Source organism: Epargyreus clarus, unplaced genomic scaffold (assembly GCF_041222505.1).
Source record: "Epargyreus clarus isolate Ecla_fem2 unplaced genomic scaffold, WU_Ecla_fem_2.2 ptg000004l, whole genome shotgun sequence".
NCBI lineage: Eukaryota > Metazoa > Arthropoda > Insecta > Lepidoptera > Hesperiidae > Epargyreus > Epargyreus clarus.
The window spans coordinates 13,270,736-13,286,215 of record NW_027332212.1 but is presented as its reverse complement, the minus strand read 5'-3'; the positions used below and the strand labels follow the sequence as shown (position 1 = coordinate 13,286,215).

General features: G+C 38.3%; 1 protein-coding gene across 4 annotated transcripts in view; it reads right to left on the bottom strand.

The window, feature by feature from the left end:
- The window catches only part of LOC140757601 (retinal guanylyl cyclase 1), a 62,029-nt gene that overhangs the window by 28,685 nt on the left and 17,864 nt on the right, over nt 1-15,480 (bottom strand). For all 4 annotated transcript variants that reach the window (XM_073093431.1, XM_073093430.1, XM_073093432.1 and 1 more), the window contains 3 exons: nt 15,197-15,294; nt 13,355-13,489; nt 3,113-3,235 (listed from right to left, as the gene is read on the bottom strand). In XM_073093431.1, coding sequence (XP_072949532.1) covers nt 3,113-3,235; nt 13,355-13,489; nt 15,197-15,294 — 356 coding nt within the window. The remainder of the gene's footprint in view (nt 1-3,112; nt 3,236-13,354; nt 13,490-15,196; nt 15,295-15,480) is intronic.

Sequence of the window (15,480 nt, the reverse complement as noted above, 5' to 3'; positions counted from 1 at the left end):
TGTTCACGACGGTATGCGACCACACATACCGCCGTCCTTCCCGGGGTAGCTTACTGGATGGTTTGAGCTCCCACTCTTGCCGCCCGCAACCCCGGAAGCCCCCTTTTAGTCGCCTCTTACGACAGGCGGGGGATACCGTAGCCCTATTCTGGTCTTGGAACTATAGGGACAAGCGTAGGAATATTATTGCTAGGTAGCTAGATGTATCATGTAATATTGCCTATCAAATGTAGCTATGACGCGGTACTTTTCAATTGATTCTGTTAATTATGTGGTCTACACATGAATCTGCATGATATGACTGTAACAATTCTCTAAAACTAATACTGTTATTCATGGCGTCATCTTCGGAAGTTACGTTGGTGAATTTTTCATTGAATCTACTGAAAGTAATATGCCTATAAAACACGGTGCGTCTGTTACCTCGCTATGAGTAATGCTTACTGTGGCCAGTTTTATTTAGTTAAATACGGGATTACCAATCGCCAATTTTTAGGTAATCCGAATGTCTTACGATGGGTGCGCGTAGTTTCAGGTTAAAGCTAAATTCGCCGCTCCCTATAAGGAATTGATTAACGAAAAAAAGAGAATCAACTAAATAGTCTTTGAAACGTGTATCGGCGAGAAAAAAGTCCACTTATACACAATTTCGCTGACTAATCGTCACATTAGTTTTCTTGAGACGTCTTTTACCTTTTTCTTTAAATGGGCCATTTTTGCATCCCCGAGTAGTTCTCCGGGACAGCGGGACAGGATAACTAGAAACGGAACTGGCCGTTTCAAAATTAGACGTATGTTTTTATTACTAGTTTTTAAAACTTCTTCAACTCTTAAATTCTAAAGGTGTTAGAACCACTTGTGGTTCGACTTCGGCGGCACCATCGCTGCACCTATTTGTTCCTCATAACATCAGCATTAAGCGCTACTGTGTTCTGGTTTGAAAGGAGCCATACTTTTCCGAGGCGTTCCAGGCGTTCCAGCTTGGTCCTCAGGAGTAGCGGCGCATCTGAGCCGACCTCAGGTAGGAATATCTAATCCTATCTGAGGTTGTATTACAGATATCCATGTGCGGCAGTAGCAACTTACCATCAGATGGACTGCATGCTTGTCTGTTACTCCTACATTATAAAAAAAAAACTGTTTCTAAACTGATCCAATTTTGTCCCCAACTTGTTCTTAGAGAAAGTGGGTTGTAGTCATTGAAAACGGGATAGTCCCATTCAAAACGAGACCTATGCTCACATTACTAGTGCTTCAATGCTTGTAAATGATATTAATTTTTATGATTCTATAATCTAATTAATGTCTAGTTTTCAGTATAGTTGCATTATGTGTCATACGGTGTCATCTTCACACTTGGGGTATACAGGATGATCTTTTCAGATGGGCTTTTCCCGAAGGTGTAAGTGGCTTAAGGGCCAATTTTGACAAGAACTTAAACATATACTTAAAAAACCTATTTTTATATAAATATACGTATCGAACGAGTCTACTTTGAAAAAAAACACACACATCATATATCCATCGAACGGTGTTGAATATCGTCCGTTACTGATAACAAATATCTTCCCAATTTGGTGTCCTGAACTTCGACATTTGATAATACAAGTCTTTAATTTATTTATTGCTTTATTCAGTTTTGTTAGATCTAATTCTATTCTGCCTGTATAATAACTAAATATAATAATTTTCGTCATTCATGGATAAATGATTTGTTTTTATTATTGCCGTTTGATAGCTTTCGAGAATCGTGTCGCATACATTGACTGCTTACATAAGGTCTGCATCGCTAACGCAATGCAGGCAATGCTACGGTCCAAGTTTTTTTAAATATAATATAGGAGTAGCAGACGAGCATGCAGTCCACCTGATGGTAAGAGGCTACTGCCGCCCATGGACATCTGTAATCAATCAAGTCGTGGGTGCCATGGAAACATAGTTGAAAACACAAACACCCTGACCCAGAAACAGAAATCTAAAATCATCTTTAAGACATCTGTCTAATTAGGGATCAAATCTGGAACCTGCATGTCAGAGCGGTGACCAAGTAGCCAGTAGTAGAGTAGTTGAACTTTAAAGTAAGACGTCGTAAGCTTCGTTATAGAAACCTTTTCCGTCCGCCCTTTAAATATAGGTTATCACTTCGATGACTTGGAAGGAAAATTATTGTCAATACTTAATGAATACATACTAATCCTATAATAAACTTGAAGTAATAAATGGTCTTCACCCCGTAATTTAGCGCTGCGTCAAGTTCTAGATGCGAGAAAATCAAACATGCATTTGCCTTATCAACTTAACCCCGATATGTGTTCACTTGGAAAATACGTGCTATAAATATTTTATTGAAAGCTTATTATAATTATTTATATACTTATTTTCTTACTTATACTTGTTATATGTAGTTTCTTTCAAAGGTTCCATAGAAATATATATACGGGAAGGACCAATTTACGCTCGACCAGCGTTTTGGCCCAAGTAGGCGTAGGATCTTATTATTGGTGACGATGTTGGTGACACGCAAAGGGTTCCGGGTTCGATCCCCGGCCAGACAGATATCCAAATGATGAATTTAGATTTCCGTTTCTGGGTCTGGGTGTTTGTGTATTTGTCTGTGTGTGTCCATGGCGTCCACGACACACGGAATCCTAGTGTGCGACTGTGAGTGTAGAAAGCGTTTTAATTAAAAGTGTAGGTGGCGATGGAGACAGTTTAATCAAGTTTACCTTCATATAGTGCTGCTATCAGTATCCTTGATCTCCTTGGTGAGGTTGCTTCACTTCTCACCACGTGGAACAACCATGTGCGTCTGTGCTACGTTTATATAAACACTATATATAAACACTGTATATATAAACACTAGCTGACCTGGCGAACTTTGTACCGCCTCAAAATCTTTTTATGAAATATATTTCATATAAAATATAGCCTATATTACTCGTGGATAATGTAGCTTTTGAATGGTGAAAGAATTTTTATAATCGGTCCAGTAGTTTTTGAGCCTATTCATTACAACCAAACAAACAAAGAAAGTTTTCCTGTTTGTAATATTAGTGTAGATAATAATATGAAGGTGGTGATGGTAGACCAGAGGCAGTTTAATTAAGTTTACCTCCATATAGTGCTGCTATCAGTATCCTTGATCTCCTTGGTGAGGTGGCTGAGCAGAGCTGCGTTAGTATTCGTGTACCACTCAACTGCCTCCGTCATCGAGGTACCGGCGTTGACGCTCGCCCTGTTAAATAAAGAACATCTATTGACTTTTTATGATATTAAAGTAACTAATACATTTTTAGGTGGTACAACCCTCTGTGGTTCAACTCCAGCGGCACCATCGCCGCTTCTAAGAGTATTCATGGGTAACAGCAGTGTAAAGCGCTACTGTGTTCTGGTATGAAGGGTGTGGTAAGGGAGACATAATTTTCTGAGGTAGGAGGTCTAAGTTGAAACGCCTCGGAGAAATATGTATCATACTCTACAAACTTGTACACAGCAGCGCTTAAAATTTCTGTTATAGACAGAAGTTGGTATGACGGTAGTGCCGCCGGAGTGGAATCACCAGTTGAAAAGTTTATACACAAAAACATGTTTACATGTATGGAAACATTACTCATAGTCAGATTAATAGACCCATATGACGTAAACGTACAATTAACGCAATGAATATTTCACGAGAAAAATGAATAAAAATTTCGTGACTCAATTTTAAGAGACAATTAAAAGTTGATGAAAAATGTAAGTCATTCATATTTCTTATAATACAGAAGTAGCAGACGAGATACATTCCACCTGATGGTAAGTGGCTATTACCGCCCATGGTCCTTCCTAAGTAATATTAGATTCCTACCTGTAGTCGGCCACTGATGCGTCGCTACCCTTGAGAGAAAAATGCTGGATGGACAAGACCGATTTTGATAAAAACTAAAACTGCATCATTACATTTTAAAACAATATACTTCCTTAGCCGAGAATCAAACGAGTTCACATTGCAAAAAACCCATATCCTGTATTATCTTGGATAGTCTCGCGTATAAGGATCAAATTCTGGGAGAAAATCATAAATTATAGAACAGTTTCTATCATTTTCTAACACTTGCCAATTTTATAGATAGATAGAACCTCGGTTTTATTATTTCTTACTTGTTACGTGGTTGTGGATTTATCTCTACTGCTTTAGAAAGTGGGAATGGAAAACTAGTATCTTTAAACTTTTTCCATGCGGTTACTCCGATAATATTTAACCATCCACACGCGAGAACTTCGAGTAAATAATTCTGTTTACACACACCTACGCAATATAGAAACACTAGCGTTTATCCACGACTTCGCTTGTGATCAAAGCTTTTTACCTATACCTCCGGATCTACTTTTCTTCGGAGTAAAAGGCACCCTATGTCCTTTTCTAAGCCCCTGCCAACGTGTTTACATAAGTTAATCGGTTATGTAGTTAAAGCGTGAAAGTGTAGCAAATAAAAAGAAATCAAAATATATAATTTGTTACCATAGCTGACATCGAAGTAAATGCATTGTGAAAATTTGAATTGCCTACCTATCACAGTTCAAGATATAAAGGGAAACTTCGAAACATAGCGGTTTTTTTGTATGACAACACCCATTAATTTGAAAGTTTTATCTTATTTTCAGCATTTTTTCTTAAAGCAGCCACCGTTATACATATGCAGTCTGTAAAATTTTCAAATATGTATCTATTACTGTTCAAGAGATAGAACCCTGTGACAGATGGACTGACGGACAGACAGCGGAGGCTGTAGACTTCCGTTTTTACTGTTTGCGTACGGAACCCTAAAAGTTAACACAACACATCAAAATTTCCCAGAAATAATCGGGAACCCTGTCTACAGGTGTGTCGCATACCTATTAAGGGTCTTTTAACGATTGGCAATAAAATCTATAATAAATATTTTATGAAGAGGCCGTCCTCTACCGAAATTATTTTTTAACATTCTTATTTTACGACGTCTATTACAGGATTTGTGACAAATTGCTTTATTGTGCTACGAAATATTATTTGCCAGTACCATAGATAAGTATAGATATCTCACCGCATTGTAATTGAAGGAAGCCATTATATGGCTTGAACAGCTGTCAATTCTGTCAGGCATTTAATGACTGTCATGGTGTAATTTACGCGGAACAATGCCGACATGCGCAGTCGAATGGTGCAAAAACACGAAATCGAAGAAAAAGTGCGGAAAATATCGTTTCATTTATTCGTTATCGTTCATTACATTGTTTTTTTAATATTTTTCAAACACGAACATAGATGACAGTGACAATTTCAATTGTCAAAACTGGTTATGTTTTCTTGTTAGAAGTGAGTAATCTTTACTAAACTCTGGCCAATACATTATTAAACACTGTGGGAGCATTTTATATAATACAGGAGTAGCAGACTAGCATGCAGTCCACCTGATGGTAAGTGACTACTGCCGCTCATGGACATCTGTAATCAACCCCTCACTAGATTAAATTCCTACCTGAGGTCCGCTATCCTAAAGGACTAAGCTGGAACGCCTAGGAAATGTGTCTCCCTTACCACACCCTCCAAACCATAACACAGCAGCAAAAATATCTGTTATTAGGTAGAAATAGGTGTGGAGTCCCACCGAAGTCGACCTACAAAGAATACTGCCACCTTAAAAAAAGCGTTCATTAATTGCGTAAGGTGATTTCGAAAATGTTTTGGCCCTCCTCCTCTAGTATAAAATCTGGGCTTAATTAAGTTAGATTCATTTAAATAAGTGTTCAAGTACGAGTCGAACTCGCATGCGGGGATAACGTCCCACACTACAATTGCTGATGTAACGTCATCTCGAAAAATATTGAAATATCTAAATCGAAAATTTTAAGTAGTAACAGGAATGGGTCGAAAATAAATACATAAGTAAAGCGAAAACACCCTCGTACTTATTTTTCGAAATTATCCATGATGTTACCTACTTCTGGTGACGTCATACATCAACATCATCAACAACCTATTACTGTCCCACTGCTGGGCACGGGTCTCCTCTCATAATGAGAAAGATTAGTCCATAGTCCACCGCGCTGGCCAAGTGCGTATTGGTAGAATTCACATACTTTTAAGATTTTTTTTTATAAATCTCTCAGGTATGCAGGTTTCCTCACGATGTTTTCCTTCACAGTTTAGCAAGTGATATTTAATTTCTAATAAGCACATTACTTTGAAAAATCAGAGATGCGCCTGGGATTTGATCCTCGGATCACTTGATCGAGAGGCCGAGTTTCTTAACGACTAGTCTATCACTGTATAAATAAAAGCATCTATCTTGTCTTTTTACAGCATTTATCATGTATCAAAGCAATAAGGTGTATAAAATATGACTAAATATCTCTTTTGGTTGAAAAATAACGCAAATAAAATTTGGTATATTTATGATGTAACCGCAACGCGGTTTCATAAAATTTGTCACAAATCTAATTTTTATCGGAAAATTCTAGGTGACGTGTCGTTTATAGGTCATATGGAATTTTTCATCATATTTGAAAAATATTCTTCGTGTTGCATCCCTTTTAAATGAAGCAGCGACGAACAACCAGCATCATTTACTATATACTAGTAGTGGCCGCGGCTTCGCCCGTATAGGAAAATATAACATGACATACATATAGCTACCTGAAAATCTGTACTTTCATTGGAATGATAGTCTGTTGAAAATTGGTCGTATCAAGGGTAAGTCTGGAGTATACTCCTACAATAGCTGAGTGTCCGAGTTCAAATCCCAGGCACCTCCAATATTTTCAAAGTTAAGTGCGTATTACAAATTAATTATCACTTTTTTAAACGGGGAAGGTTAACATCACGAGGAAACCTGCATACCTGAGTAATCTTAAATAAAAATGTTCTTAAAGGTATGTGAAGTCTACCAATTCGCATTTGGCAGGTGCGATAAGCCAGTAATGGGTTGATGGTGATGATGATGATAATCCTACAACCCAGTTTTAATCTGGTTACTAATACTCAACTTCAGATGGGTAACCGTCTATAAGCCATATGCCAATCTAAGGAATGCTTTTGATAATAATACCCGGATGACTTAACCGAGTAACGTGCTTTACGGAGCTGAGTACATAAATAACTACCGGCGGTCACCCATCCAGCTTCCAACTGCACCTAAAGTCACTTAACTTTGTATCCATAAAGGCATACTACAGCTTAATTTTAGGGTGTTTCCAATATAACGACTTTGTAGATTGTTTTATAACATTAATTTTCTTAATGAGTAGGAAACCTTCAAAAGGTACCCGACGACGTGGGAGCAATTCCGGGTTATGCGGGATTTTTACCGCACTAAAACCCCCCCGGTACCCGTCCTCAACGCTTGTTGGAGAACTTCGGGATCTCCGACGGAACACAACCGGAGTCCTCCAAGCTAGATTCCCCGATCAGGCTCTGCCCTTTTTTTTACGAGGGGGAAACCTTTAAAAGGTACCCTATGCCGTGGGAGCGGCACGGGTTTACGTGGGACTCTTACCGCACTAAAACCCCTCCAGTGACCGTCTTCGGCGCTGCGTAGAGGACTCCGCGATCTCCAAAGGAACGCAACTGGAGTCCTCTTATCGCATTGCCCCATCGGGCTCCGCCCAGGTGAGCTTAACGCTTGCCACACCGTCTGGGTGGGTACGACGGCATGCGACCACACATACCGCCGTCCTTCCCGGGGTCACTAGACGAGCGGTTCGAGGTCCCACTCTTGCCGCTCGCAACCCCGGAAGCCCCCTATTAGTCGCCTCTTACTACAGGCAGGAGTTACCGTAGCCCTATTCTAGTCCCGGAATTACAGGGGCAAGATCGTTTTAAAACCTGCAGTGTTAAAGTAGCCTTAAGATGGAATCGTTGTTGATAATCTATACATCACACGATAGTGGCGTTCATAAAACGAAGTGGCCATATTAAAGCACTTTCCATACTGTTATTACAAAGAGCTTTCCCGGGAAATGTAACTGAATAGCTAAACGATAACCCTTGTCGGTGAGTAACGACACGCATCGTTTAAAGTATATCTTATATTTTAGCCATAGATAAGTATAGATATCTCACCGCCTTGTAATTGAAGGAAGGCATTAAATGGCTTAAACGGCTGATAATTCTGTCAGCCATTTAATGGCTGCCATTGAATGGATGTAATTTATGCGGAACAATGCCGACATGCGCAGTTAAGTGGTACAAAACACAAAATCGAAGAAAAAGACCGGAGAAATATCGTTTCATTGAGAAACTTCACATACACATGTATGTAATTTGAATGACAATGCCGTAATTTTGTATCTTGGAACTCATCAGATAATGGAGCCAGAAGATGGATGGTCTCTCTAGATCTCTTACCAGTTTTTACCCTTAGTCGCTGAAGAGTTAGAGTATCGCCCCTGGCCTGTATGTGTAATATTGTGTAATATTACTAATTAATAATTGATTACTAATTCAATTTATTAGTAGAGACCGATTTTAATGAATGAAATGATAAGCATTGTTTATTTGACCATTACACACGTGTTATTATTGCGGTAAATAACTAAATACCAGCTAATCATGCGCGTGAAATTTTTGCAACACAATAATAAGTTGAGCAATGCTCATTATGAGTAATATTGCGCAATATTTTTTTACTTTTGCATGAAATATGTAATATTGAGCAACACTTTAAGTTAAACGTATCTCATAATGGCTCTAAAATGTATGTATATACCGATAACATGAGGATTCCTACTTGTGCCTTAACACAAAAGTATAAAGCGGTGCAGTGTATACTACCCTTAGTATAAGCTTTTACGTTTTTACAAAAATAGCTGTTTTGGTATTAATTTGTTTTACGTACTTGCCCAGATATTTCCAATCAGCGCCCCTAGCGGATTGTATCAGAACTGATTGAAAATATATGGGAAATACGTAAACGAAAACAAAAACAGTCATTTTTGTCAAAACGTAGAAACTCGTACTAAGGGTACTGTACAATGTACATACATGTTTGAAGGCAGCATCGCTACAGTGGAGCTGCGATTCTACATTGTTTCGGATTTATTAGACCACTAGATGTGTTGAGGTTTTACCCGCGTTAAACAAAATAACATGACATACTGTCCCTATGCACAAGATTATAGGTATACTTTCAACTGATAGTAACTGACGTAACACTGATAGTAACACAATAATAAGTTGAGCAATGCTCATTATGAGTAATATTGCGCAATATTTTTTTACTTTTGCATGAAATATGTAATATTGAGCAACACTTTAAGTTAAACGTATCTCATAATGGCTCCAAAATGTATGTATATACCGATAACATGAGGATTCCTACTTGTGCCTTAACACAAAAGTATAAAGCGGTGCAGTGTATACTACCCTTAGTATAAGCTTTTACATTTTTAAAAAATAACTGTTTTGATCTTTATTTACATATTTGCACATACATTTCCAATCAGCGCTCCTAGCGGATTGTATGAGAACAGATTGGAAATATATGGGAAACACGTAAACGGAAACAAAAACAGTAATTTTTGTCAAAACGTAAAATCTCATACTAAGGGTACTGTACATGTTTGAAGGCAACATCGCTACAGTGGTGCCATTCTACATTGTTTTGGATTAATTAGAACACTAGCTGTGTCCGCGGTTTTAGCCACGTTAAACAAAATAACATGGCATACTCTCCCTATGCACAAGATTATATGTATACTTTCAACTGACAGCAACTGACGTTCTCATGTTTGCTATGTTCCATAGATATATTATCCTACTAACGTATATCTATGGCTATGTTCACAAGTTCACTTGTTTTAATATCGCGCCGGTTAAGTCATTCTCATCGTGATAACTTTTAAACTATCCGTCCATATTATTTAGTGTAAAAGACAAAGTTATCTACTTTAAATGTTAAAGAAGATTAAGATATCGATTTTAATAATATTTAAGTAAATACTATAAAATAATCATAGTAAAAGATATCCAAATAATTAGTAATTCATGTCTATTTTGATTAGAATGACTACCGCTACAATCATGGTATTGTTGATCGAAGGGCTACCGCGGAATAAATTGACTATATTAGTAGGAATTACTAACGGCGTAGGAAAACACCATGAGGAATCCTACATACGTCAGAGATAAAAAACATCTCAAAGGTGTGTGAAATTTACCAATACGCCTTGACCAGACTATACTAGTATACTGTGGCCTAATCCATCTCATTCTGAGAGGAGAACCGTGCCCAGCAGTGGGACAGTAATAGGGCGATGACTACAGGTAGGCAACGCTTATTTTCTACATGATTTTCATAAAAAAAGTTATATATACTTAGGTAGAGTAATAAAATTCAGTGCTAAGTGTAATGGCTTCAAAACTTTCCGATATCATTACAACGTGCTATAACGGAGTGGTTTTCTTGTCACGGGGTGCTAACGACATAAACCCCATTTGCGAGGGCGTGGCGTGCTTACACCATTACGGGTTATTAAAAAAATATTACATATTCACAGAAAAGTGTCGTTGAATATTAATGACATGTTATATATTCACATTTCTAGGCTACGGCGGGTATACCGATGAAAATATAATATAGCTATATGAAGGTAGAGCCTTTTTTGGTTCGTCTCCGGCGGCACCGCTACACCTACTTTTGCTTACAGTATGCGCTGCTGTGTTTTGGTTCTAAAGGTGTGGTAAGGGAGGCATAGTTTTTTGAGGCGTTCCAGCTTAAATTATATTTAGCTAAGATTATACTTATTATTTTATTCGTTTTCATATATAAGCCAAAGAAGTGTAACTTATGCTTTTTATATCTTATATATAAAATTCTCGTGTCACAATGTTAGTTACCGTACTCCTCCGTAACGGCTTTACCGATTTTCACCAAATTTTATATGCATATAGCAGGTCTGAAAATCGACTACCATCTATTTTTCATGCCCCTAAGTGATAAGGATTGACCCTTAACATTTTTTTCTTTATATGGCAACACAACGTTTGCCGGGTCAGCTAGTTTTATTATAAATTCCTTTTCGTAATCAACTCGTTGACTACAAATAAATGTAATGAAGCCAGAAATAGCATTAAAACTTGTACTTATAATTCAATTGGTTATACGTCCATTAGATAGATTATTTCATATCTGCCTTATCCACTTTACAATATTAAAAAGTAATTAAATTACGTTTTGAAGTATTTGCATGATGATGGAGTGTTAGGTATTACTTAAATAATGATATTACATAATCTGTTAATGGCTTTTGTTAAGCTTTCTTGTAATTTACATACATTTTTAAGACTCGATTAAAAATGACAATTGGTATATTTTTCAAATAATAATTATTTATCATTTTTTTTTAAATAATACTTATTTATCAATGTATCTATTAAGGAGTATTATATATTCTCTATTCTCTATTCTCACAGTAACACTATTAGAAAAAGCAGTGATAGCCTAATTAATAAAAGTCAAACTCTCAATCGGAGGTCCGAGGTTCGAATCACGCTTTTTAGGGGCTATTTAGGGTATTTGTTTTTTTTTAATAATATAGGAGTAGCAGACGAGCATGCAGTCCACCTGATGGTAAGTGGCTACTGCCGCCCATGGCCATTTGTAATCAATCCCAGATAGGATTAGATAGCCCTACCTGAACTCGGCCACAGATGCGCCGCTACCCCTGAGGACTAAGCCGGAACGCCTCGGTAAAGTATGTCTCCCTAACCACACCCTTCAAAACGGAACACAGCAGCGCCTAACACTGCTGTTATTAGGTAGAAATAGGTGTGGCGGTAGTGCCGCCGGAGTCGAACCAAAAAGGGTCCTACCACCTTAAAACATACATCTCAAAAGTAATTACTCTCCACAGTCGGGTAAAATGATTACAAGGACATCGCTGCTAAATGACAATAAATGTTCGTAACGTAAACTTGTCTCGATAATGAAGTTCGATTGCATTTTCCGACTTAGGACAAGGGAAAACTCAAACGGGTAAATTTCCTTGATTGCCTCTATAAATAACCAAGACTCAGGTGATGATAGTGTGTAAAAACACGCGTTAGGTATTGGAGCGTTTTGAAACGCATAGTGAGATCACTAGAAATAGGCACACGACACTGTGTCGTCGGACGGCCACCAGGGGGGTTTTAGTGGTAAGAATTCCGCATAACCTTGCGTCGCTCCCACGCCACCGGGTACCTTTTGAAGGATTCCCCGTCGTTAACAAAAAAAAGAAAAAAGAAGCATCTGACACTGTAGAAGACCGTAGTAGTAAATGAGCATACAGTTGACCTGATGGTAAGTGGTCATTGTTGAACATGTACGTGGCTATACGTAATCAACTTAATTTTTTTATAAGACTGAAGTAGAACTCGAGCGTCCAGTTCACCTTTCTTAACGAGGGGGAATCCTTCAAAACTTACCTGACGACGTGGGAGCGACGCCGGGTTATGTGGAATTTTTACCGCACTGAACCCTCCCCCCCCCTGTGACCGTCCTCAACGCTTGTTGGAGAACTCTGTGCAGTCCACCTAATGGTAAGTAGTCACTGCCGTTGAGGAACATCAGTCAATATGTAAGGCCCTTAGACCTACACCTTATTACTAAAATATGTGTAGGTAGTCTTTTCCAAAATGGTGGATAAGCTTGTTAGAAGGCGGAAATGTTTAAAGATGCTCGGGTTGAAGTTCGAAATTCACAAGTTTTTACAAATGTCCATAAGAGAAGTTGTAGACATCTGGATGCTCACTAGAACTAGACGTACGGGACGGACTTCATGTCTTCCCATGATCTTCCCGGTCATATAATACATTACGAACTTTCTTTATTGACATTTACAATAACAAAAACGTGTCTACATTAAAATAGTTCTTGATTAACAGTCCCGAAAACGGACGAAGTAGCTTCCCGTATGTTTTCATCGGCACCTTGTAACGATCAGACTGCTGGACGGACGTACAAACTGATATTAATCACCCGATGGATTCAACACACCTTTTTGTTTACACATTATGGATTCCATTGAAAGTGTATTGAAAATTTACAGATTTTGTGAGTAACGAAATCTCTTACATTCTGAACTTTAGGGACACAGGGAGGGTACCAACTGAAGGTCGGCTCCGAATATTGAAGGCCCCATCTTGAAAATTTAATCGTTTTATCAGACAAACAACTCACAGAAAATTATAAACTTTTAAGCTTTTACTTAAATCCTCAAATTGATTTATCTACAACTTTTGTTCTATAACTCTTCGTCGCAGACCCAAAAAATTAATAAAGTCATTATGGAAAACTTAATTACGGCTCAAAAAATTGAACCATTTCAATGGATTTCCTTCACTAATTTGACTTACCTTAGATCAGCAAGTTCGGTAAGGAATGTTTCTCCGTCGATTGGCGTGGACCGAGACTTGAAGGTCAGTAGTGGTAGATCACCCATTTGCTCCAACGCGCTGTCTGTTCCCGCAAACCGTTGGGTCAGATTTGATCTAGAATAAATACGGTAACATTATATTTTAATAGTCATTAATATAAAAACAAATTAAAGAAACGACGGCTTAAAATTTATAACCCTTTGTCGTTCTCAAAAATTAGACGAATCCAACGATACCATTTTGATAAAATACGTTTGGGCCGTGGGGCATTGAGGCAATGTGGGGCAATGAGTAAGATATACCTTTGCACTTGGTTAAAAAAAAGTTACACTAATACTAATAGTAGGTTTTACATTTTGAGACACTTATAGAACAAATATTTCGATTCACATATCTTAGGGAACTTTTTTTAAAAAGATCTCTTGGGTTACTTCAAGATCCTTTTTGAGGTTCAACGTTAGACGTTTAAGCAAGTGTTAATATTTTTTAATTCACACATAACTCATATTTCGTTATTTTTAATACATATTGATATATATTGTTTCTGTTATTGTCTATCGCCCTTTTAACTTTAGCATAACACCTGCCTTTTTTTTAAATATAAGAGTAGCAGACGAGCATGCAGTCCACCTGATGGTAAGTGGCTACTGCCGCCCATGGACATCTGTAATCAACCCTAGATAGGATTAGATATTCCTACCTGAGGTCGGCCACAGATGCGCCGCTACCCCTGAGGACTAAGCTGGAACGCCTCGGAAAAGTCTGTCTCCCTTACCACACCCTTCAAACCGGAACACAGCAGTGCTTAACACTGCTGATATGAGGCAGAAATAGGTGTGGTGGTAGTGCAGCCGGAGTCGAACCACAAAAGGTTCTACCTTTAAGTGGTGTACTCCAAATGTCAACAAATTCCATTGTCTTCTGAGACTGGGGGCTCAGCTGTCTGCCCCGGGCCTCCAACAAGCTTAGTCCGCCAATGGGTAACTATGACGATGACAAAATATTATTGAAGAATCTACCTACATATATTTGCTTTACGATTTACGAGTGAAGCCAAACGTATTGCGAGTTTATATTTAGGCGCACCCATTTATCTGATCCCATTATATCCCGTTGAATTACTACATGTTATATGTGAACTATAAATTCACCTGAGTTCAGTTCAATATTAAATTTAATAAACTCTCGCGTATAGAACTATGGACAGATTCTGATCGAATCCAAGACCTTTGATTTTTCCAAAAAATGTTCATTTTTTTTGGAATTGGAGTTTGTCCAGTATTGCCAGTGTTGTGTTTGATACATGCTGTTTACAAAGATAATATAGGAGTAGCAGACGAGCATGTGGCTCACTTCAGTTTAAGTGGCTACTGCCGCCCATGGACATCTGCAATAAATCCCAGACAAGACCAGATTTCCATCTGGCCGACAACAGATGCGCCGCTACCTCTGAGGACAAAGTTGGAATGCCTCGGAAATGTATGTCTCCCTTACCACACCCCTCAAAACACCTCAAAGAATATACTCGTAACAACAGTTAACCCTGCTGTTATAAGGCAAATAGGTGTAGCAGTGGTTCCGCCGGAGTTGAAGCCACAAAGAGTTCTGCCACCTTTAAAATGAGGCAAGTATCTTAGTCCTGAAGAGTGGTAACTCATCTATGATCGGCTTCAGGGAGAACCAGGACAGTGACCACTTACTATCATATGGACTGCGTACTCATTTGTTACTCAAATCACAAAAAATACTAAACGCTACTTTCCCAATATAAATATCAAAAATGTCACATAAACTGTCAAATAAAAATGTACGTAGATTTACCTCAAAGTGCTTCCATTTGTGAATATGAAGAAGGCCACTTCAGACCTTTCCTGCTGCAATCGCGTCACCAACTTCCCCAGTTCTGTAGCTCGGCTCACCTGTCACAGAAAATATTTAGTGTTAACTTTCGAATATATGTATCTCTTTTTATAATATGGGAGTAGCAGACGAGCAAGCAGTCCACCTGATGGTAAGTGGCTTCTGCCGCTCATGGACATTTGTAATCAACCCCAGATAGGATTAGATATTCCTACCTGAGGTCGGTCACAGATGCGCCGCTACCT